Below are 21,937 nucleotides of genomic sequence, written 5' to 3'. Positions count from 1 at the left end.
GCAAGTACCTTTCCCACCGAACCATCTTCCCAGCCTCTGAATTAGTTTTGTTGTTGCTTTGCTTTGGTTTTGGTTTTTGAGGTAGGGTCTCACTGTGTAGCCCAGGCTAACCTTGAATTCACGGCCGTCCTCCTGCCTCAGCTTCCTAAGTGCTGGAATTACAGGCATGAGCCTGAATTAGTTTTATTTTTAAAGTATAGCCCAATAGATTCTAGAAAAAGTAAGTTCTTTCCTTCTCCGTTTTCATTGGTTTTCTTTGGTATCACTCTGCCTGTTTGATCCTCCCCTTCTTTAAAACTCTAACCCTGCCCCCATCTCTCTCTCTCTCATATTGGGTGACCATGCAGGTGACCTTTCCTCTCTCACACAGTGATCTGGAGCCCGAGTGGCTGGACAGTGTGCAGAGGAATGGCGAGCTGTTTTACCTGGAACTGAGTGAGGATGAGGAGGAGAGCCTCCTTCCGGAGACACAGACCGTGAACCACGTCAGGTTCAGTGAGAAGGAGGTCATCATTGAAGAGGATGACTCTAGAGAAAGAAAGAAGCATGAACCCAAGCTCAAGCGCTTCACCAAGATCCTGAAGAGCAAAAGACTTTTACCTAAGCGCTACCACAAAAAGAGCAGCAATGGCAGTGGCCCGGTGTCCATTCTGAAGCATCAGTCCAACCAGAAGACCGGGGTCACTGTGCAACAGCGGTACAAGGATGTGACTGTCTATATCAACCCCAAAAAGCTAACGGTCATCAAACCCAGGGAGCAGCTCAAACTCCTGGAAGTGCTGGTGGGAATCATCCATCAGAGCAAGTGGAGCTGGAGGAGAAGCGGGAAGCCGGCCGATGGAGAGAGGCTTGTGGTGCATGGCCTGTTGCCAGGAGGCTCTGCCATGAAGAGCGGCCAGGTCCTGGTTGGTAAGTGCTGCAGCAGCCCCAGTCCTTGTTTGCAGAGATGCGTGGGTAAGGGCAGTACCCTGTGATCCACAGTGTAGAAAGCAGGATTTACAACCTCTAAGTAAAGTCGGTACGAATGATCTTAAAAGGATTGCTTCCATGTAACAGAAACACGCACCTAGTTCAGACCAGGGAGCAGAGCTCATCTTCAAGTTTTGAATAGTATAATTTTATTTCATCTTGCTTATGATTGCTGACAAGGAGAAGAAACCAAGTTGATTATACAGTGATCATTTAGGCTGGAACAGCTGCATCCAATAACATAATGCAAAATATATAATTTATGAATAAAAATACTTTTAAATTGTATGTTTGCACTGAGGACACCAAGTTCTTGGAGTGGCTGTAGACTGTCAATTGACCTTTTTAATGGCAGTGGTATTATATGTAAGTTCCTTTATAAGGGCACTTCTCTAAAATATCCCAGTTTTGACAGGAAAAATACAAATTATTTTGAACATTTTAAGATGCATATTTTTGCATTGCTGATTTTAAGTCATGTGATATAACATGTGAGCTAATTAGCGACCTTATTCTACTTTATAATGATAGACTAATCAAATGTGAAAATATATTTCTTTTTACAGTTATTTATTTCTTTGTGCCTGGGCACGTGTACCTGGCATGTGTGGAAGTCAGAGGGCAGCTCGTGGGAGTGGGTCTCTCCTGCCATCATGGGTTCCGGGCTTAGGCATCACCAGACTAGTCGGCAAGTGCGTTTACTCACTGAACATCTTGCTGGCTCTGGAAGCGCATTCTTAACCGCCCTGAAGTGCGCAGTCTTCTCAGCTGGCCCAGCCCAAAACAGGAGTTTTAGAAACATGTTCAGATCTGTCCGGCCTGAAGTCTAAATCGCATTGTTTGTTCATTGATTCAGAACACATTTGACTGTTAAGTGTCAGGCGTGCGACGTTTGCAGTGACGATCTGACTGCTGGTGTAAAGGAGCTCATGTAATAGCGGGAGAGGACGTCAGAAGTAGACAGCATCACAGTGTGACAGATGACGTGACAGCATCACAAAGCGAATTCTAAGTGCACATGTCTGACGGATCTCTGTCAATGCATGGATTCCAAAATTTACAGCGAGATGGGGCCCAGCCAAGGCAGCAGCTGTGATTCGGGGAGAGACCCTGTCTCTGGGAAAGAAAGATAGAGGAAGACTCCAGCTTTTTGAGTAACCTCTGCATGTACATAGGGACAAACTCACATACACTCGTGCATGTAACACACACACACACACACACACACACTTCTCATGGAGAAAAGGCCACCCAAGAAGGATAGAACATTGAATTTGGGGAAAGGATTGACCTTCCAGTGTTTCGTTTGTTTGCACTGGCATCCATCCTAGCTGCTGTAGCTCTGGGAGCTTTTAATGGATGAAAGCCTCCTTATCAAGGAAGCCAGCAAGGTTACCGACTGCTTAGGAAGTGCATGGAAGGTATAGGAAGACACGCAGGCAGCAATAGTGCTGTTCCACCAGACGTGTGGTCTGGATCCAAGTGCATGCGGAACGGCTTTGCACTTACTCAGGGGAGAGCTGAGGATGGGAACATTTAATTCGGAATGTTCGTGTTGGTATATATGGATTTGAGGAGCTCCAGAAAGAGCAGCCCCATGCAGAGACTGTGTGTGAACTTCAAGGGCTGATCCCTTGAATAGAATAACTGCTGTTCATCGCAATTCAAGACCCTCAATTACGCTTGTGATCAGGAAAGACCGGGGCACTGGCCAAGCTGTTGCCCATAGTCTGTTCTCGTAGTATACTTCTTTATATACCAGGTAGTATTTTCAGCTTTAGGAGGATTTTGTTTTTGAATCTTTAGTTATTTTTCCACCTATTATTTTAAAGTGTCGACAGTGTTTTATAATATGTATTGGGTTGTTTTTGTGTGTCTGTGTGTTCCCCTGACACACACTTCTCCATTATCTCTAATACTGGAGGTGTAAATTTTACAACGCATCTTAGAAAGTCTCGACTCATTATATTTGTTTATTTTTCAGATTAGACTCCAAGGGCATGCACCATTACTAAGCTAGCTTTGCATGCAAACATCGGGTATGCACATAAACACATTGAGCCTTCCTCACATATGTACCCCGTGCTGGCCTTGAACTCCTGATTCTCCTGCCTCTACATCCCAAAAGCTATGATTACAGGTGTGTGCCATAAAACCTGGATTAAATTTTCCTTAGCAAATAAAAAGGTATCTTCTTCCTGTGTCTGCATTTGATGACTTGAAATGTCTCAGGGTCTCAGTTCCATCAGTAACTGAGATTGTCGGTCTCGGTATTCCAGGTGACGCAGTTAGGACGCTGTGCACAGCTCCCCACTATGGCGATATGCATGTACACATCTTGCTTTCTGGCCTCTCTGTGAGTGTGGCTTGCCTGCTGTAAGTGCGCCTGTCATTAGTGAGACAGGCCAGTGATGTTTCTCTTGTGTCCTTTCACAACAGCAGAACCCATCCTGCACTTACTTTCTTTGCTTAGGTCTCGGAGACTTCCGTCCTTTGTGAGTGGTGCCAGTATTTGCTGCTCGCCTACATTTCTGTTTCTAAGAATTCTCTGAAAGCTTGGCAATCAGCAGTAGCCCACTGGTATCATTCAGACCAGAGCAAATAGAATTTACTCTCTTACCTACATCGTAGAAGCTGCCTTGGTGGGGCTTTTTTCTTCAATATTATTCATTTTTGGTCATAACTGGATTTTGTTTCCCTTGGGACTAGAGTCTTTTTGAAGGCGTAAGTCATAAACAATCCCACACCAGTTTGGAATTATGATTAATAGGATGGTATTTATTTAAAGGGGAAAAAACTTACAGATCACCGCCCCAGACAACAGCCCTCTGCGCAATTAGGAAGAAGTCTAATCGCCGAACCGGAGCAGGAAGTAAAGAAAGCGAGGAGGGAAGTGGCCGCTTTTTTAAAGGGAGAGAGACCATGCCCCAATGGGCTGGTATCTCAGCGGCTATTGGCTGGAGGAGCGGAAGGACCTCCCGCAACACCTCCCCCTTTTGTTTAAGTAAGAGAGTTCTAAACCTACTATGAAATTATATACAATAAGTACAAATATCCTATTCTAACTAGCTTCGGTCTTGTATAATAAATAGCTTCTTGGAAAGGACGAAGCAGGAGGAGTGGGTACCAGGCCAGCTGTGCTTCACAGGCTCGCAGGTGATGGAGAGAGAACTTACCTGTAGCTTGGCTCCTGCCCACCCCGCTGCCCACCATTTCGGGCAGGATGACAATGATCCTCAGGCGGATCTTCACCACCTGGGGCTTCTTCGTGGGTGGTACCTCCTTCTTGCCCTTTCTCAGGCACTAAGCAGGAGTCCTACTTGTACTCCTCGTGACTTTCTGATTTTCTTATGGACAGCATCCCTGTCTTGTTCTGTCCCCGATGGCGTATGGCTTTTCCCTTCTCATGCTTTCTGGCTACAAGAGAGGGGCTAGAACACACAGTTTGTTGCAAGGACAGGATGTTAGTGTCTCCTCCCTGGGAAGCCATCACTATAGTTATTTCCTTCTGCAGAAATGGGACAGAGGCATTAACAGCTGCTGCTCGGGAGCAAACTGTTCATCACTGACAGACCTGGGCCCTTGTTCTCATCCCCACTCAGTCTCGTGGGCCTGCTGTGTTGGTTGCTTCTCTACATGGGGACAGCACCAAAGGATTTATTTCTCATTGAAATAAAAATATTTCATCCTTCATTTTCGTGAACAGAGTAAAGACGACTCCATGTTCAAACATTGTCATAGCTGTAGCTATAAGGCCAGCAGCCGTTCCGAACATTTCTGCAGAACTAGACAGTCTCCTGAGGAGTAAAGTTGTGGACAAGGAGGTCACAGTTTTATGTGACCATCTTCTCAGCTACCACAGTGGAGGCATTTTTCTTGATGATTTTTTTCCATTTAGAGTCAGTGTGTGTCCTTGTCACACTGTACAGAAAGCAGACTTGACCTGCGCTCAAGAGAGAGAGATATTTTCTCTGACATTCAAGCTGTGCACTGTACAAATACTCCTGAAAAGATGACAGAACCCAGGCCCAGAAGATGTTCAGAAGCTGTTGGCTTTCTTAGCCCACTTACATGCTCACTACCCTCCTCAAAGGGTATAAGGCTTCCTGAGAGGAGAGAGTTGGTCTTTCACAAAATCTTTTCTTGATTCTCTTCTGCAGTGGTTTAAGGACAAGACTTGATGTATATAGTCTGGAATGATGAGACAGTCCCATCGATGTGTTTGTGGTTTTGTTAACACAGCTTGCTAGGGCTTTGATATTACTTTCAATTATGTTCTTGTAAGCTGAAGATCCCAGAGAGAAAGCTACACCTTTGGCTGAAGACTCTGCAAGGCTGAGTGACTGGTTAGAACTTTGCGATTGAGGAGATTTGGGGTGTTGAAGATGCAGACCCAGGCTATCTTGGACTGCCGTTGCCCTAGTCACTGCCCAGCCCGTATCTGTCTTTTAGGCTCACATAGTGTTCCATGTCCAGCCTTTGACTGTCAGCTAGAGCTTTTGCAATGTATTCTTAGTGAAGCAGAAGCCTCCACCAGCCAGCAAGTTCAAACTCTCTCCAGAAAGTATGTGATACTCATAGACCCCCGAAGGTATGCCAGCCCACCTACCTCGGACCCTACAGTAAATCTGGTAACTGCCCCTGCACTGATTTACAGCTGAATTTTATTCTGGCTCATGTAACCACTTCCGCAGCAGAGCACGTTTGGGGCACCCTGAATCTGAGTTCCTGAACCAGGATCACTCACGTTTAACCCCAGAAGAAATTGACTCTTACTCTCTTTGGGCAACAGCTGTGTTGTGCATCAATAGTTTGAAAGTAAAATTTGATTTTAGTAGTGGTTTCGATTTTGAAATTAGATAAATAAAAGCATCTGAAGAGCAGCCATGGTAAAGATTTGCCCGAAACATGCTTGTCATGTCGGTATCGTCGGAAGCTGTGGAACAAAGGCCTGTTCTGCAGACACCAGTCAGTGGTCACAGCAATAGCTCAGCACGTTGCCATGTACCACATGGATTTAATTAAAATGTCAGCTGGATTTTTTTATTACTATTGGTCTGAGTGGTTAGATTCAATTTTATTAAGTGCAATATTTGGTTTATGCTAAAATTTTTCCATTGGTCCTTTGGGTTCATGTACCCCTTAGTTACACTGAGACTGGGAATATCCATATCTTCAAATATTCATGGTTGGCAGAGGTATGGTACACTGTTGGGAAGCATAATGGCCAAGCTGGGTGATTGGCTGTGTCACTGATGTTCGGAGTAACCTCAGATGAGTCCCTGCATGTACCACATTTTCCATTAGGCCCTTGCGGTAATCCGGACAGCTGTTTCCTTGTGTCGTGAGTCCAGGACTTTTCAGTTTGGGATATTCACCCGGTTGTCTTCTGTTTTTCTCTTTTTAGGCGATGTCCTTGTTGCCGTGAATGATGTAGATGTGACTTCTGAAAACATAGAGAGAGTTCTGTCTTGCATCCCTGGACCAATGCAGGTGTGGCCATCCCCTTCCATACTGTATATGGTATTTCCTAAAGTACATCCGTTCTGTGCTGGTTTCTTTCTAAGATGCTGAGATTATCTCCTGTGTCGCGGTGAGTGACACTGAAGCCTGAGTACCGAGGGCAGCTTGGCCTCTTGCTAATACTTAGCTTTGGAGATGAAGGAAGTCCTGGTCAATTACTGGCTGCCCTCTGAATATCTTTCCTACTGTCCCAGTGTGGAGTCCTTGGCCTCTTTTTAACAGTGCTGGTCTCTACATATCCACTGGCAGCAACTTTAAACATACTCCATTTCTGGCTAAAATATAAGTCTTTCAAATGTTTCTGTTCTGTTTCCTGCTCCTGATTCTCACTGTTAATTTGGCTAAAATCTTCAAATAGCACATGACACAATCTGAATGTCATGTGGCCTTGAGATTTCCTGTTAGATTAATTTTCTGTCACCTTTAAATTCAGGATCATGGCTTCAGTGCATAGGTAAAATGCATATTGCATTTCTGTCAGACATCTGGTTTTCTAGCCCATTTCTCAGAACTTCCTTACATCAGCTCCCAGGCTCCTGAGCTGCCACCAGGCATAGATGTCACAGAACACACTACTTTCAAAAATCGCTTAGCTAAACAATTTCATTCTGTAATAATTCCATGGATACATACAGTGTGTTTTTTGTCCTGTCCAATGTCCATCCTCCCCTTCCAATCTTCCTGAAGTCCCCACCCAGTGTATCCCTTTCCTGACTTCATCCCCCTTCATCCTCCTGCCCTCAGTCAAATTAGAGCTGAGTGTGTGTGCCTGAGTGTGGAACATGATCAACTACCATGAGACACACCAGTGAAGAAAGATGATCTCTCTGCCTCAGGGTCATCCACTGCCAATAACTCCTCAGGGAGGACTGGGCCTTGTGAGCCTTCCCCCATCCATGCTGTCCTGCAAACTGGCTTGCTCCCCTGCAGGTCTCCTGCAGGCAGCCACACTGCTGTGAGCTTACACGGGCAGTTTCAGGTCCGGAAGATGCTTGCTCACGGACCCTTAGCTCTTGCAGACTTGTTGCCAACTTTTCTATGGTGTTGTGTTCCCTGAGTGCACCTGCACTTCTTTCATACAGATCTTCTGACATGTTAGGGCCTTGCCATAGACCTACAGGAGCCCAGTGGTTGGTGGTCCTGGTTTATAATAACAAAAAGGACTCTGGAGCACCCAAGGGGCTGAGGCAGGAGGATTGTGAGCCAGACTAGACTGGATGATGAGATCCTATGAAAGAGGAACTGCTTAGTGATTCAAAGTACCAGACTGCAGGCTAACCCAAAGCATATTCCTTCCTTCTCCTTTCAACCTGTGTGCTTCTGGTGTCTTGGTGGGTGAAAGCCAACTGAGGTAGACCTGTCCAAGGCATGGCATGTACGAAACAGTCCCTCCGGCAACAAGAGGAAGAGAGAGTGCAGGTTTATAAGTAATTCCACTAGAGACTTTAATCCTGGGCATGCCGAGCAGTGACATCATAAAAATGCACTTGGAGGATGGCGAGGTCTATCGCTTCTTGTTCTCCATCAGACAGTGGCCTTCGAGACAGTGTAACAGGAAGAAAGACACTGGGAGAACAGATCAGACCCCCATGTAACACCTCACAGAGATTCCAGATCAGCTTTCCTCAGCTGTAATCAGAGGGCATCTAAAGGGAAGTCTTCAAATCCAGTTCCAGCTCCATGTGTATGCTGACATAAAATGCAGAGGCAAAGCCCATTTTAACATTCCACAGCTAGCTTTGTGGTTTTGTTTTTTGTCTTTCTAGATGCTTCAAAAGTGTTAATAGCATGATGGTGTTGGGCTGTGGAATAATGGTAGAGTGTGTGCTTAGCATGTGTAAGGCCCTGGCTTACAAAGCCCTGCACACACAGACACACACACACACACACACACGTGCGCACGCACACACTCCTCATGAAAAAATGGCTGGAAAACTCCTACACATTAAAACAGATTGAACCATGTGTGACTGTGAATTAGTTAGGGTTTCTATTGCTGTGAAGAGACACCACGACCACAGCAACATTTAATGGCATGGCTGCTTACAGTCTCAGAGGTTTAGTCCATTAGCATCATGGTGGGACACAATGGCATGCAGGCAGCCTTGGTGCTGGAGTCCTGCTTTTTGATTGGCAGGCAACAGGAAATGGAACTGAGACCCTGGCTGTGACTTGAGCATATGAGACCTCAAACCCACCTCCACAGTGGCACACTTCCTCCAACAAGACCACAACTACTCCAACAAGGCCACACCTCCAAATAATGCTGCTCCCCATGAGCTTATGGGGGTCAGTTCCATCCAACCCACCACAGACTGCATCCGATGCAGCAGGCAGTCCTTGAATGCTCCCAGATTGAAGGAGGGAGAGCTATACTGGATGACTGGGGAAATCTGGGCTTGTAATTTATTAGATAGTAGTAGTGGCTGAGTATCTCTTATCCAAAATGCTCGCTACCAGAAGTGAGTGGGTGAGTGCTGGGCAGGGAAGAGAGGGAGGGAGGGGAAAGGAGGAAGAGAGACAGAGAGAAAGAGAGATTCAAATTGGGATCCTTCCTATGCAGAACAACCTGAAACCCCATCTCAAAACAAACCAAAAAAAAAAAAAGAAAAGAAAATAGATCATGTCATTTGCAAAATATAATATTAAAGTTAGTTTTAAAGCACACATGTCAAAGTAGTATCAAATTTGAGGTCACTGCTGCTTCTCACAGTCTAATTAGCGACTGTTCTGTTCATCAACTCATTTCCTGTTGTCATTTTTCAGTGAGTAACGTCCAGTCTTTAAACCTTCCCAACCACAAGAACCTCCACTGCAGAAGATGCCCTCCTGGTATGAGCCATGGCTCTTTCTTTGAGGTCCCTTTCTGTGAATCCTCCAGCACCCCTCCCCCAGAATAACTGCCATCTTCCGTGTAGCCTGTTTATGTCGGAACCTCACACCAGGTCTTATTTTTGTAACATTTATTTATTAGACACAGTTCTGGTGGGAGAGGTTAGAGGACAGCTCTCGGGTTGACTCTCCTGCTATCATGTGGTTCAGGATCAAGCTCAGGTTATCGTCGTGGAAGCAAGTGCCTTTACCCCAGAGCCATCTGACAGGCCCCAAATATTCATTTTCACATCTAAGATGATAATTCCTAAAACCATATTCTCTCAACTCTTTCTTTAATTATGTTAATTTTCATCCATATTGTGTTTACAGAAAATACATTTAAAAAAATTCTATAGACACTGTGCTTTCTGCTTTGAAATTTTCCCCTTGCCGCTGTCTAAGTCATTCCTGTTAGTCTTAGCCCACTTCATTTTTACTAGCAACATTCACCTCTAGGTGATTTTAACCCCTTTCTTTGCTACATGTAGTTAGCATCTGTCACTGTAATAAATACCTGAATTAGCTGACTTAGGAAGAAAAGCTTTATTCTGGCTTGTAGTTTTAGAGGGTCTAGTTTGTGATCAGGTCTGTTTGTTACTTATCTCATAGTTGGTACCAAATACCTGACACAATACTACATACGGGAGGGGAAGTTTATGTTGGCTCTTGGTTTGGAAGGGGGAAATGTAGAATATTATTTTAACTAGGCAAAGATTGTTACATTTGCTTATTCTTTGGAATATGACTTTAACTGTGTGAAGGTGAAGGTATGTTACTTTTGTTTCTGCTGCCTTTGGTAATGATGTAAAGAGGTGTTGCATTTATTTGTGTCGCCTGTGTTTAATTGTGTACAGATGTGTTGCCTTTGTTTCACTTTGCCTGCCTAAGGCACCTGACTGGTCTGATGAAAAGTTGAATGGCCAACAGCTGGGCAGTAGAGAGATAGGTGGCGTTTTTAGGCAGAGAGAATAAGTAGAAGGAGAAATATAGGAAGAAGAGAGAATGAGAGGAAGAAGACAGGACAGGGAGAGGGAGAAAGAAAGGGAGAGGTCTGGGCCAGCCAGGCAGCTGCCTGCCAGCAGACACTTATACAGAAAGAAAGATTAAAAAAAAACCCGAGGCAAAACATAAAGAGAAACAGATTAAAATAAGCGCTAAGATAAGGCCAAGCACTGATAATTAATAAGATGTCTCCAGGTGATGATTTGGGAGCTGGTTGGTGGCCCAAAAGAAAAATCCTGGTACAAGGAAGTCCGTCATAGCGGGGAAACGAAACATGTGGCAGAGGTCATGGCTGCTGGAGTGTCTGAAGGAAACTCTTCCTGTCTGGGCAGACCACAGAGTAGAAAGATGAACATGGATGCTCAACTGTTTTTCATTTTTTTCCCTTTTATTCAATCTGGGACATCATTCCATGGGATGGTGCTGCCCACATTTAGGGTAAGTCCTCCCTTAGTAAACTCTGGAAACAACTTCACAGACATGGCCCGTGTGTGTCTCCTAGGTGATTCTAAATCTAGTCAAGGTGACGGTGAAGACTGGCCATAATGAGATGAGCCCCTTATCTTGAAGCCTTTAGTGGAGTGCCACATGGAAATGTTGGGGAGCAAGTGAGGCAGAAATGTGCACCCCAAAACCAATAAATAAAAGAGAGAAAGAGGAAGAGGGGCCAGGCTCCCACAGTTCCCCTAGGGCATGCCCCTCTTACATGGAGACCTTTCAGTCTCCCATTAGCACTGTACCCTGGCCACGCCTTTACCCTGTGAATTTCTGAGAGACACTTGCAAATCAATAGGAACTCGCTTACAGTAAATCCTGAGATTTAGAAAAGATGTGTGTCTAACTTAATTCACGTCAGTAAAAGTTGCTACCAACTCCAGATAAGCAAAAGTGAATATGACCCCAAACACTCCTTGCCAACAAGAAAAAATACCTGATGCATATTTTTTCTCTTTTGGAAGATTTTTTCAACATGTTTTTTTTTTTTTTTTTTTTACAATATAATACCTATAACAGTTGAGTAGGTAGGTAGGTTAAGGTTATGTGGTTTTATATATATACACACATACACACATGTATATACACATACATATAAATATTCATATATGTGTATACATATGTATATATGTGTGTATATAATATATATACAAAAGTATATAAAAGTTGTTTTTAAAAATAATCATAATGTATTAGTACTTATCACATATTTAGAATTAGAATTGTACCTAAATTTAATAAATTATTAAAATAGGAATTATTTCGTAACATTTTTAGTCTTTAAGTACTTTCCTTAAATATAACTTGCTGCCTTAATACAATGTTACCTGCTTCCAAGCATTGGGTAGACTTCTTTATTCTTGAACAAGCATTAATTAATGAGTTAATTAATTAGAGGCAGAGTATCACTGTACAGTCATGGCTGGCCTGGAGCTTCCTGTATATACCAGGGTGACCTTGAACTCACAGAGATCCACCTGCACCTGCAGAGATTAAGGGGAACAACCATCACGCCCGGCTTACTCTTACTTTGAAAAGCATTATTTGCGTCCAAATTTAAAACTTTATGGATGATTCCCTTTAAAGGGGCATTTTTAGAATATAAACATCTGGAGCACCGTGGCTCCCGAGCTTATGACGATGCCCTTCTGTCCAGCGTTCATTAGTTCATTCTATGCTCATGCCGGTACGTCTTTGAGATGAGCGGGCAGTCTCTGGCCAGCCAGCACTGCACAGGTGTCTCCGTTTTCAAGGAGGGGTGCCTGTCAGCAGCCGGAAAACCGCCGCATTCTGGATCCTGACCAGTCTTGACATCAGGCTGTGAAATTAAAACTCTCCTGATAAAACTGACAGATAATCCTAGTGGTGCAGCGTCCCGAATGCCAGTGGTTGTTTGTTTGCTAGTGCTCTCTTTAGCCCCTCTTTAAAGGGCTACAAAGACCATCTGAGAGGAGAATATTTGACACCTGCCCCATTTGGAAGGAAAGGCAACTCCCTCCCAGTGTGTAAGGTTACCCTTGGCCCCAGCCTCTCCATCTTCACTTTCTCTGTGAGTCAGTGCTATTTGCAGCAAAGATGTGCAGTGACTCTTCTGTGGTTGTTTTTGTGCAGTCAGTGACTGCATTTGTGTGAATGAATTTTCATAGGGAGCATTGTACTTTTCACTCACTAAACATTTAAAATTATATATATATATATATATACATACACACATATGTTTATATATGTATATACACACGTGTACGTGCGCGTGTGTGTGTGTGTGTGTGTACCCACCACTGTGAAAGGAGTTAGGTACAGATACAAGTGAACTCCCTGTCCTCACCATAGCCCTTGCTCTGAGGTACTGTCTCCTCATGTGCACTCCTGACTATATATGTCAGCACATGGCTTTCTTTGTTTTAAAAAAAATGCACCTGATATTTGCCTTGTTGAAACATCAAACATTTTGTTTTATGTTTTTCAGGTGAAGCTGACATTTGAAAATGCCTATGCAGTGAAAAAGGAAACAACCCAACCAAAAAAGAAAAAGCCACAGTCGAGCATGAACGATTTGGTGAAACTTCTAAGCGGGTCGGAGGCCGATGGCACCCAGCACAGTATCCTGGGAGCCCCCCACATCACCATGTACCTCTCACTGCAGCTCCAGTCAGAGGTCTCCAAGGAGGAGGTGAGTGTCTGCTCCCTCTGCTGCAGGAGGAGGGGACCATCCGTCAGCCCAGCTTATACAGACTTGGGGGTTAGCTGTCTCTTATTGCGAGTGCATGTTCCGCTGCATGTACTCTATGCCACCAGGGTTTTCAAGTCACTAAGAGAAAAGGGCATGCGCTTTTCAGCTCCTCTAAGGGATGGGGAATGAAGCCCCCAAAGCTTCCTTTTTCGGTCTGTCATATGGAATATGCACGTCCTTGTGTTGCTTTCTGTCTGTTTAATAAAAATTGAAATGGTAAAGATGAGATTAATTGTATGTGTACTACTTGGCATTTTTATGTTCTGAAAAACATATAGACCTCCCGTGTTAATAATTCTAATTTCTTCCATCTTGCTGGCTCCTCGTATCTTAAGAATGAATGAGTCATTTAAGCATTTAATTTTGAATCCTCCCAAGTTTGGGGGGTACTGTCCTGAACCTTTCCAGCCCACATGTCATCGTGCCTGACTTTCTCTGGAAAGTGTGGGAATGCCTCGCAAATAAATAGGTTGCTGTCTGTGGCCAGTTCTGTAGCAATATCGTAATTAGGAGAGGCTCTTTATTTTTACCACGCAGAGTGGAAGCTTCTGTAAGTGCGAGCTACTAACGAGGGCTTAAAAAATGCAGCTAATTAAATTTGCTGGGCGCTGTAGAGCTCGCCAGCCCCTCAATACCAAGGCTTTTCAGACTCCTATGGCGACTTCCTTAAATGGCCTCTTTTTTCCTCTACTATGTTACTTTACAATGAAATGTCATGGGTCGTTTCTTTCTCTGAGAGTTACATAATTGATACAGAGCTTGTCTTCCAGTTGCAAGATTTGGAATGCAAGGATCACAAGATGGAGACGTCTAAAACACTAACCAAAGACTGTTTAAAACAGCCTTTGGTATTTTGACAAAATAGAATGGAAGTATTTTTTGGACAAAATTTAAATTTATTGAGTCAACATCACAGATTTTAATTCATGTTTGACTTAATTTCTAGAGATAAATAATAAAATCGTAATAAAATACATTTTAGCTATTTTCACAATGAAAATTGGAATAAATTTGAATCAGAATGCAGTGTATTTGGCAAACATATCCCATAGCATATATTGAATAATTTACATATATAAGATGGTCTTAGTAAGTATGCAAAGTAGGTTGCACAGTGTCTCATCATCGTATTTGTGATAATGTGAAGATTGTGAATACATGGACACTGTGCCACAAAACTGTTTATCATATAGATGTTTAGCAGTCTTTACATACAGAACCAAGGAAAAGCTTGGCCAGTGTATTTGAGGATTTGAGGAGTTAGGATTTTGTGTTGTAGCAATTATAGCCACTAGAGTAATTGGAAGTTACTCTGAATTATTAACAATTTCTATCTAGAAGTTTTAATTTTATCTGCTTTTAATTTGTCATGTGAGAAAACTAGCTGTTGCCTAAACGTTAGCAGAAAGTGAGGCTCAAGCTGCCTGATGTTTTAGTGTAGCGTCTGCACACTGCAGGTCCCCGATGTTTTAGGAGGTCTGCACACTGCAGGTCCCCGATGTTTTAGGAGGTCTGCACACTGCAGGTCCCCTATGTTTTAGGAGGTCAGCACACTGCAGGTCCCCGATGTTTTAGGAGGTCAGCACACTGCAGGTCCCCAATGTTTTAGTAGCGTCTGCACACTGCAGGTCCCCGATGTTTTAGGAGGTCAGCACACTGCAGGTCCCCAATGTTTTAGTAGCGTCTGCACACTGCAGGTCCCCGATATTTTAGGAGGTCTGCACACTGCAGGTCCCCAATGTTTTAGTAGCGTCTGCACAATGCAGGTCCCCAATGTTTTAGTAGCGTCTGCACACTGCAGGTCCTACTTAGAGACTCGTTATTTTACTTTTGTTAAAGTTCTCTGTTTCTTAGAAACAGGCTCTCATTGAAAACAGAAAAATAGTAGCCATTTTCTAAACTCTTGTTTAAATTAGCGTTTTCCACAATTTACAATAAAATGTGCCCTTTCATATAGACTTACACTGTTTAAGCCCTCCCATATTTAAGTTAGAGATTTTATAATCTTGTGATACTTTTTTCTTCTTCTTTGTACTTCTTCAGTTTTGCATTCTCACTTTGTAAATATAATTAAGTAAATGTTTAGTAATATCACTAAAAATAATGATTATCTTTTAAGATTCAGCATGAAAGAAGTTAAAAGATTCCTAGGAGTAACACATGGGGATTAAAGCTTAAAGCACTATTTGAAATCAATAATAATTGTAACTGTGTATGTAGCTTGGTCTCCTGGGCAGTGTAGTCTCCAAACTCACTTTCAAGTGTAGCATTTGAAATGCTTGTTGAAGTGTTAACACTCCAGGCATAGTTCTGCCCTTGGGTCTGAATGAGACTCCAACTGTAGCTGAAAGGATCCCAGTTCTGTTCTTTGTACAATGTCTGAACTGTCAGGACTAATGCTGGTTAGAGCATCTGAGAGCTCATCACCTGTTCTCCCCCTCAACAGCAGGAAATTCTGTACCATTACCCAGTGTCTGAAGCCTCTCAGAAACTCAAGAGTGTGAGGGGGATTTTTCTCACCCTCTGTGACATGCTGGAAAGTGTGACTGGGACGCCAGTTACTAGGTAACAATGTTTCACTCTTTCTTCAAGTTCTCATCTTTGTAATCTATGATAAAGGGATTCCTGTCTGTGGCAGAGTCCACTGTGGGGAGGACAGCGGTGCAGCTGTTTCAGCTAAACATTTCTTTTATCTGGAGTGTGTGTTTTTAATTCAGCAGTAAGTCGGGTATTTGCCAGGATCATTTAATTAACAGAGTTGGCTGTTGACCCATAGTTACAATTCTTCATGACAATGTCGTCTTTGAGTTGGCAAAATGGCTCATGGGTAAAGGCGCTTGCTGCGAGCCTAACAACCCTGTCAACCTGAGTTCAATTCCTGGGACCAGAGGGGGACTGAGAGAGCAGACTCCTACAAGTTGTCCCCAACCTCCACATTCAAGCTGTGGTACAGTTGCCACATGCACACATGTGTACAACACACACACACACACACACACACACACGCAATTACTTTAAAAAAGTGTTATCTTTTAAACATGACATTATTATGTATCTTGACTCTTGACTTCCTTATGTTTTTATTGTGGTTCTCAACTCACTAAGGAAGATGCTAAATTTTTCACATGGTTAGAAAATACTCTGATTTTACAGTGACAATGGAGAAATATAGACTGTTCTTTAGGAGGACGATTCAGAACTAAGTGTCATGTGAAGTTTATTTGGTGATGAAAGGGCAGAAATCAGAAGTGGTTGTCCTGCAGTGATCAGCACCCTGCACACGGCCTTGGGTCCATCTGTAGCACCAAGGGAAGAAGAAGAGAGAGGATAGGGAAGAAGGGAGAGAGGGGCAGGGAGGGGAACTCCTCAGCCTCAGTATTTGCCAGGCCTAACTTTGATGCCATGGTTAAGTTAGGGGATGAAGGGTTCAGAGCTTTTGAGTTTGGTTTGTCATGAAATAAATTATTGCTATTTTTCTACTTTAGTATTTCAATAATCTAAAATTCATAAAAAATTGTTAGTTCATGTTTTAATAGCTCCCATATTACTGATAAAATATGAGGTTAGATATCCCAGATTGTAACTTTTTTGTCATCTACTGGTAAAAATTATACTTAAAAGTATTAGAAGATATGGGGTATGTAAAATAATGGGGAGAATTTACTTGTTTTCCTAAATAAAAGCTAGGTATAAATCTTTGACTTTTTAATATATAGATATATTGATTATATATTTGAAGACAGTGGTGCTTGAGACTTTATTTCATACATAAATTTATATTTATAGAATCAGCTTGTCTGAGTTCTATTTATTCTTCATTAATTCATTCATTCATTCATTGCAGGGATCCAAACAAGGAACTCATGCCTGTCCATTAAGTGCTGTATACCACTGAGCTATGGCCCCATCCTCTCTTTTAATTTTTTAACAGCTTTGCTTAACTATAGTCCATAAATCATACAATTTACCCATTCTTAAAAGTGTACAAGTAGGGACTGAAGAGATGACTCAGAGGTTAAGAGCACTGGCTGCTCTTCCAGAGGACCTGGGTTTGGTTCTCAGCATTTTGGTATCCCAAAGTATCTGCAATTTCAGTTTCAGGGGGAACTAGCACCCTTTTATGGCTTCTGTGGGTACTGGGCATATGCATGGTGCAGATATACATGGGGGCAAAGCAGATATCTATAAGCAAATCACTCTCTTTTTTAAAAAGTACTCAAGTAAATATTCAAGTGTATTCATAGATTGGCCATGGTCAATGTCAGAACATTTTTATCACCTTAAAAGGGAACCCTGTGCCTCTCAGCTGTGAGCCTGTGCACAGCTCAAGGCTCAGGCACCCCATTGGCCTGCTATCCTTGTCTGAGGCGATCCCTGCTGGAGACATTTCAAATGAATAGAATCATGAGATGAATGTTCATTTGTTTTTTAAAAAAATTGTTTTTAGTTGTGTGTGTGAGTTGGGGTAGTTTGTGTACATGAATGTAGGTGCATCTAATTCCTTGACGCTGGAGTTAGAGACACCTATGTGAAACTGGCATGGGTGCTGGGAACAAAACTTGTCTTCCGGGGGAGCAGCACTTGTTCTTAACTACCAAGCTACCATCCCAGCTCCTAGACTAACGTTTTAATTTGTGTTTGCTTGTTTTCTGGTTTTGTTTTGTTTTAAATTTAAGGTTTTTGATGTAGGTTTGTTCTTTGTTTTTCTCTGCTGTGTAGGTTAGATGTTGTCAGTAATGATAAGATAAATAACAATATCGAGGAAAACCTTTTAGAGGAAACAATGAATGTGAAGTGTTGTTTTCAGAGTTCCCTAACAATATGTGTCTCGTTGCATATTCTTTTTAAAAAAATTTAATAGTGCTAGTATGATATAAAATAGGCTAATATTTGCCCAAAAGTGTATGTACCTCTAAACTTTAAGATAAAAATGATAGTTTGGAAAAATTTCTCTTAATAGTTCTTATTTAAAGCAGCACACACTTGTGCTCTCTGTATTTCCATAGTTGGTTGTTGTAACTTTTCAGAAGTTACCTAATTGTTTGCAGCTGCTTAAAGTGTAATTAAGAATAAACTGCACATGCTTGAAATGCACACACGTCACAACTGACAGACGTGTTCCCTCTGTATCCATCACACACTGCGCACATGCCCTGTCCTGGAGTTCCGTTGAGCAAGATGTGCACGTGACTCCGGTTCCATCACTTGCTCCTACGCCCACATCTTATGGTGTTGGGTTGTCATCTTTTAGCTGGAATCACTGTTTTCTTTTCTTTGTAATCTCCTAAGTAGTCATGTCCATACATGGGCAATCACAAAGTCTCTGTGGAATTAGTGAGCTAGGAGGGAAACGGTTGTTTTAAGAAACTAAACTGTATGTAGCTACTTAACGTCAACAAAACATTTCACGCACACCCCAGTTTGAGACAGGGAGCGTCTCACTGTGTAGCCCTGATGTCCTGAAACTTTTGTACTCAAACTGGATTTGAAATCACAGCAATCCTTCTGCCTCAGCCTCTTGAAGGCATGTGATGACTCTACTTTTGTATGTCCTGGGGGTTTGGAAATAATTCCAAATATGTTTTTGTTGCTGCACAACCCCTGCCTTTTCTGTATGGTAGTTAGGTGTGTGCCAAGAAACTTGCTTATTAAGCAATTCGGTTCTTAAATTATACCATGTGTAACCTTTTAAGGATATTTTTATATCTCCATAAAAGTTACTCTAACCACATTTTGATTTTATGTTTTTCTTAGCTCATCCCTCCATTTAAATGGGAAACAAATTCACGTTGCTTTCTTGAAGGAGTCTGACAAGTTGTTGTTAATTGGCCTGCCTGCTGAAGAGTGAGTTGAAATTTTTATTGTTTACCTTTAAAAAAATTTCTGAAACTATGGTAACAACAGCAACACAAAGTAAAATGGTGGCTAACAAAGCCTGTCTCATTGAATTATGCCACTTTTATCGAAAAGAAAACTCCTCGTGCTGGTTTCATGATCCCAGCGTGCTGCACTGGGGAAGTAGATGACTGTGTTTTGGGGAGCTGTCAGAACAGCCTACACAGAGGTAGCATTCAGTCCAGCTTCAAAAATCCCCATAGTCTATAACAGTCTCAAGTTGGTTTCAACATCTAAAGTCTCTTCCGAGACAACTGCCAATCTCTTAACTGTAATCCTCCTGGAAAAATCAAAATCCAAAAGCAGATCACATACTTGCAGCATATAATGGCATGGGATATACATTACCATTCCAAAACACAGGGAAGGGACCTTAATGAGGAAACACTAGACCAGAGCAAGACCCAAGACCAGCTAGGCAAACTCCAAACTCTGCATCTCCATGTCTGATGTCAGAATGCTTTTCAGATCTCGACTCCATTCAGCTTTGTTGACTGTAGCACACTTCTTTCTCTTGGGCTAGGTCCACTCCCTGTCTGCAGCCTCCTCAGTAGATATCCCACAGCTCTGGCATCTCTAGCATCCTGTGTCTTCAAGACATTCCAGGCTTCACCTCACAGCTTCACACAATGGCCTCTCTAGTCTCCATTCAGGGATACCCCTGGCATACACCTCGCCTCAGCAGCTTTCCTTAGTGGGGGAGGAAGATTCCATAACTCCTTTCTTCTACTCTTGATTCTAAAGCCAGAACCACATGGCCAAAGCTGCCAAGTTCTGCCTGCTGGGGCTGGAACATGGCTCCCTAATTCAGTTACATCTTCACTAGCTTTCTGTTTTCAATAGTTTCTTTTACTGCGTAAGCTTGACTGTCCTGAAACTTGTTTTGTAGACCAGACTGGCTTTGAACTTAGAATTCTGCTTGCCTCTGTCTCCAGAGTGCTAGAAATAAAGACATGTATCACCATTCCTGGACCTAAGATATTCTTTAATTCTTCTTCATGAGATGTAAGTATAGCTGGGTAGGGTCTTCCCCTGAGGTCACCACTCCCTTTATTTCATTTCTTAATCTGTTTATCTTCTTGAATACAAAGTTTAGCTCCATTCCACTTCCTGGTGCCCCTTTCCTCCTCAAATTGTACATGTTGTATTTTTCTTGCTCAGTTTCTCCTTTTCATTATAAATCTTCATAAGAGTCAACCTTAGCAACCTTACAACAGAGTCTATACTAGATTGTTTTGAGATTTCCTCTGCCTGTGAAATTAATCCAAAACTCTTCACGTTAGCCTGAGGCAGACTTTTCTGACAAGGACAAAAAGCAGTCATATTCTTCACCAAAAATATCACAAGAACCATCTTTAGGCAGCATACTGAAATTCTTCTCCTTGAAACCTCTTGAGTCAGACCCCACAGTTCAGATCACCCTGGGCTCCTCTGTCTTCCATGCCCCTACTGGTATGGTCCATTAAGCAGTGCTTAAAGCATTCCGCTGCTTGCTAACTCAAAAACATGGTCAGACCTATCACAGCAATACTGCAGTCCCTGGTACCAACTTCTGTCTTAGTGTTTTTGTTACTGTGAAGAGATGCCATGACTATGGCAATTTTTATAAAGGAAAACATTTAATTTGGGCTGGCTGACAGTTTCAGAGGTTTAATCCATTATTGTCATGGTAAGAAGCAAGGCAGCATACAGGCAGACATGGTGCTGGAGAAGGAGCTGAGACATCGACACCTTGATCCCCAGGTAACAGGAAGTAAACTGTCACACTAAGCATAGCTTGAGCATATGAGACCTCAAAGCTCACCTCCACAGTGGCACACTTCCTCCAACAAGACCACACCTCCTAATAGTGTCACTCCCTATTGGGGCCATTTTCTTTCAAACCACCCCTTATGCCTAGAATTTATTCATACTAGAGAATTTGGGGAGTTTTTTGTTTGTTTTTGTTTTTGTTTTTTTGTTTGTTTGTTTGTTTGTTTTTTGCCCAGGTGTTCAATTTCTTTAGTAAAACAGTGACTCTGAAAAGCTGAAGCGACTTCCTGCCTTAGGGTGACCATTCTCTAGTTGCAATTTTATAGCTCTGCCCCCAGCTGACTAAATTGTACCAATATGTTAATGTAAGGACATCTTGCTTCTTTGGAGCCTATATCATTGGATTATGTTGTGAATGAGTAACTGCATATTTTCTTTTCAGAGTTCCTCTTCCCCAGCTAAGGAACATGATAGAAGATGTCGCCCAAACCCTGAAGTTCATGTATGGTTCTTTAGACAGGTGAGCACTTCGCTGGACTCGGTCTCAAGTGTCAGGTCAGGTCAGGTCCTGTGTCTTCCTCTGTACTGAGCAGTGACTCTTGCTTGGAGAAGCAAATTGTTTGGTTCATTCTTGTGACAGTTCCCTCGTGTTTTCTTTCTTTATTCTTTCTTAATTTTTATTAAATTCAATTATGAATTAATTTTGTTGAGACAGAATCTCACTGTGTAGCTCAGACTGACCCAGGCCTTACTACGTAGCCTGGGATGACTAGGACTCCTGATCCTGTTACCTCAGCCCCTCAGGTGCTGAGACTATGGATGTGAACCATCACACCTGGGCTTAGTGAAACTGGTACTATTGCTTTCCCTAGTTTATTCCAATAGGTACTGTAATGTGGAAATTCATGAGATTACTAATTAGTCCCGGATACCGTGATTACTATAAGTTCTGTATTACAATATATTATTATATATTACAGTATATACTTGTTCATTTCTTTAGAGGCAAATATAGCATATTTCTGTGTAGAATACAAAGATTAAGATTTGAAGTAAATGTTTGTGTTTTCTTTGCTATTTCACTAACCTAAAATGTTTTTTTATTCAAAAAATTTAAAGATGTGCATTTATCTGGGAAAGGTAACTTATATCTGTAGTGTGACATTTGAGAATCTGAGGCAGGAGGATTGCTATAAG

The 21,937-nt window shown here is 42.4% G+C and overlaps 1 protein-coding gene across 2 annotated transcripts in view; it reads left to right on the top strand.

Annotated features, from left to right (window-relative positions):
* Positions 1-21,937, top strand: part of Intu (inturned planar cell polarity protein) — a 56,722-nt gene that overhangs the window by 11,624 nt on the left and 23,161 nt on the right. For both annotated transcript variants that reach the window (XM_057757157.1, XM_057757156.1), the window contains exons 2-7: positions 371-909; positions 6,377-6,462; positions 12,830-13,033; positions 15,540-15,658; positions 18,848-18,937; positions 21,183-21,260. In XM_057757157.1, the coding sequence (XP_057613140.1) occupies positions 371-909; positions 6,377-6,462; positions 12,830-13,033; positions 15,540-15,658; positions 18,848-18,937; positions 21,183-21,260 (1,116 nt within the window). The remainder of the gene's footprint in view (positions 1-370; positions 910-6,376; positions 6,463-12,829; positions 13,034-15,539; positions 15,659-18,847; positions 18,938-21,182; positions 21,261-21,937) is intronic.

Source organism: Chionomys nivalis, chromosome 24 (assembly GCF_950005125.1).
Source record: "Chionomys nivalis chromosome 24, mChiNiv1.1, whole genome shotgun sequence".
NCBI classification, from domain to species: domain Eukaryota; kingdom Metazoa; phylum Chordata; class Mammalia; order Rodentia; family Cricetidae; genus Chionomys; species Chionomys nivalis.
The sequence above is the reverse complement of the archived record's forward strand: the minus strand, read 5'-3'. Positions and strand labels throughout refer to the sequence as shown.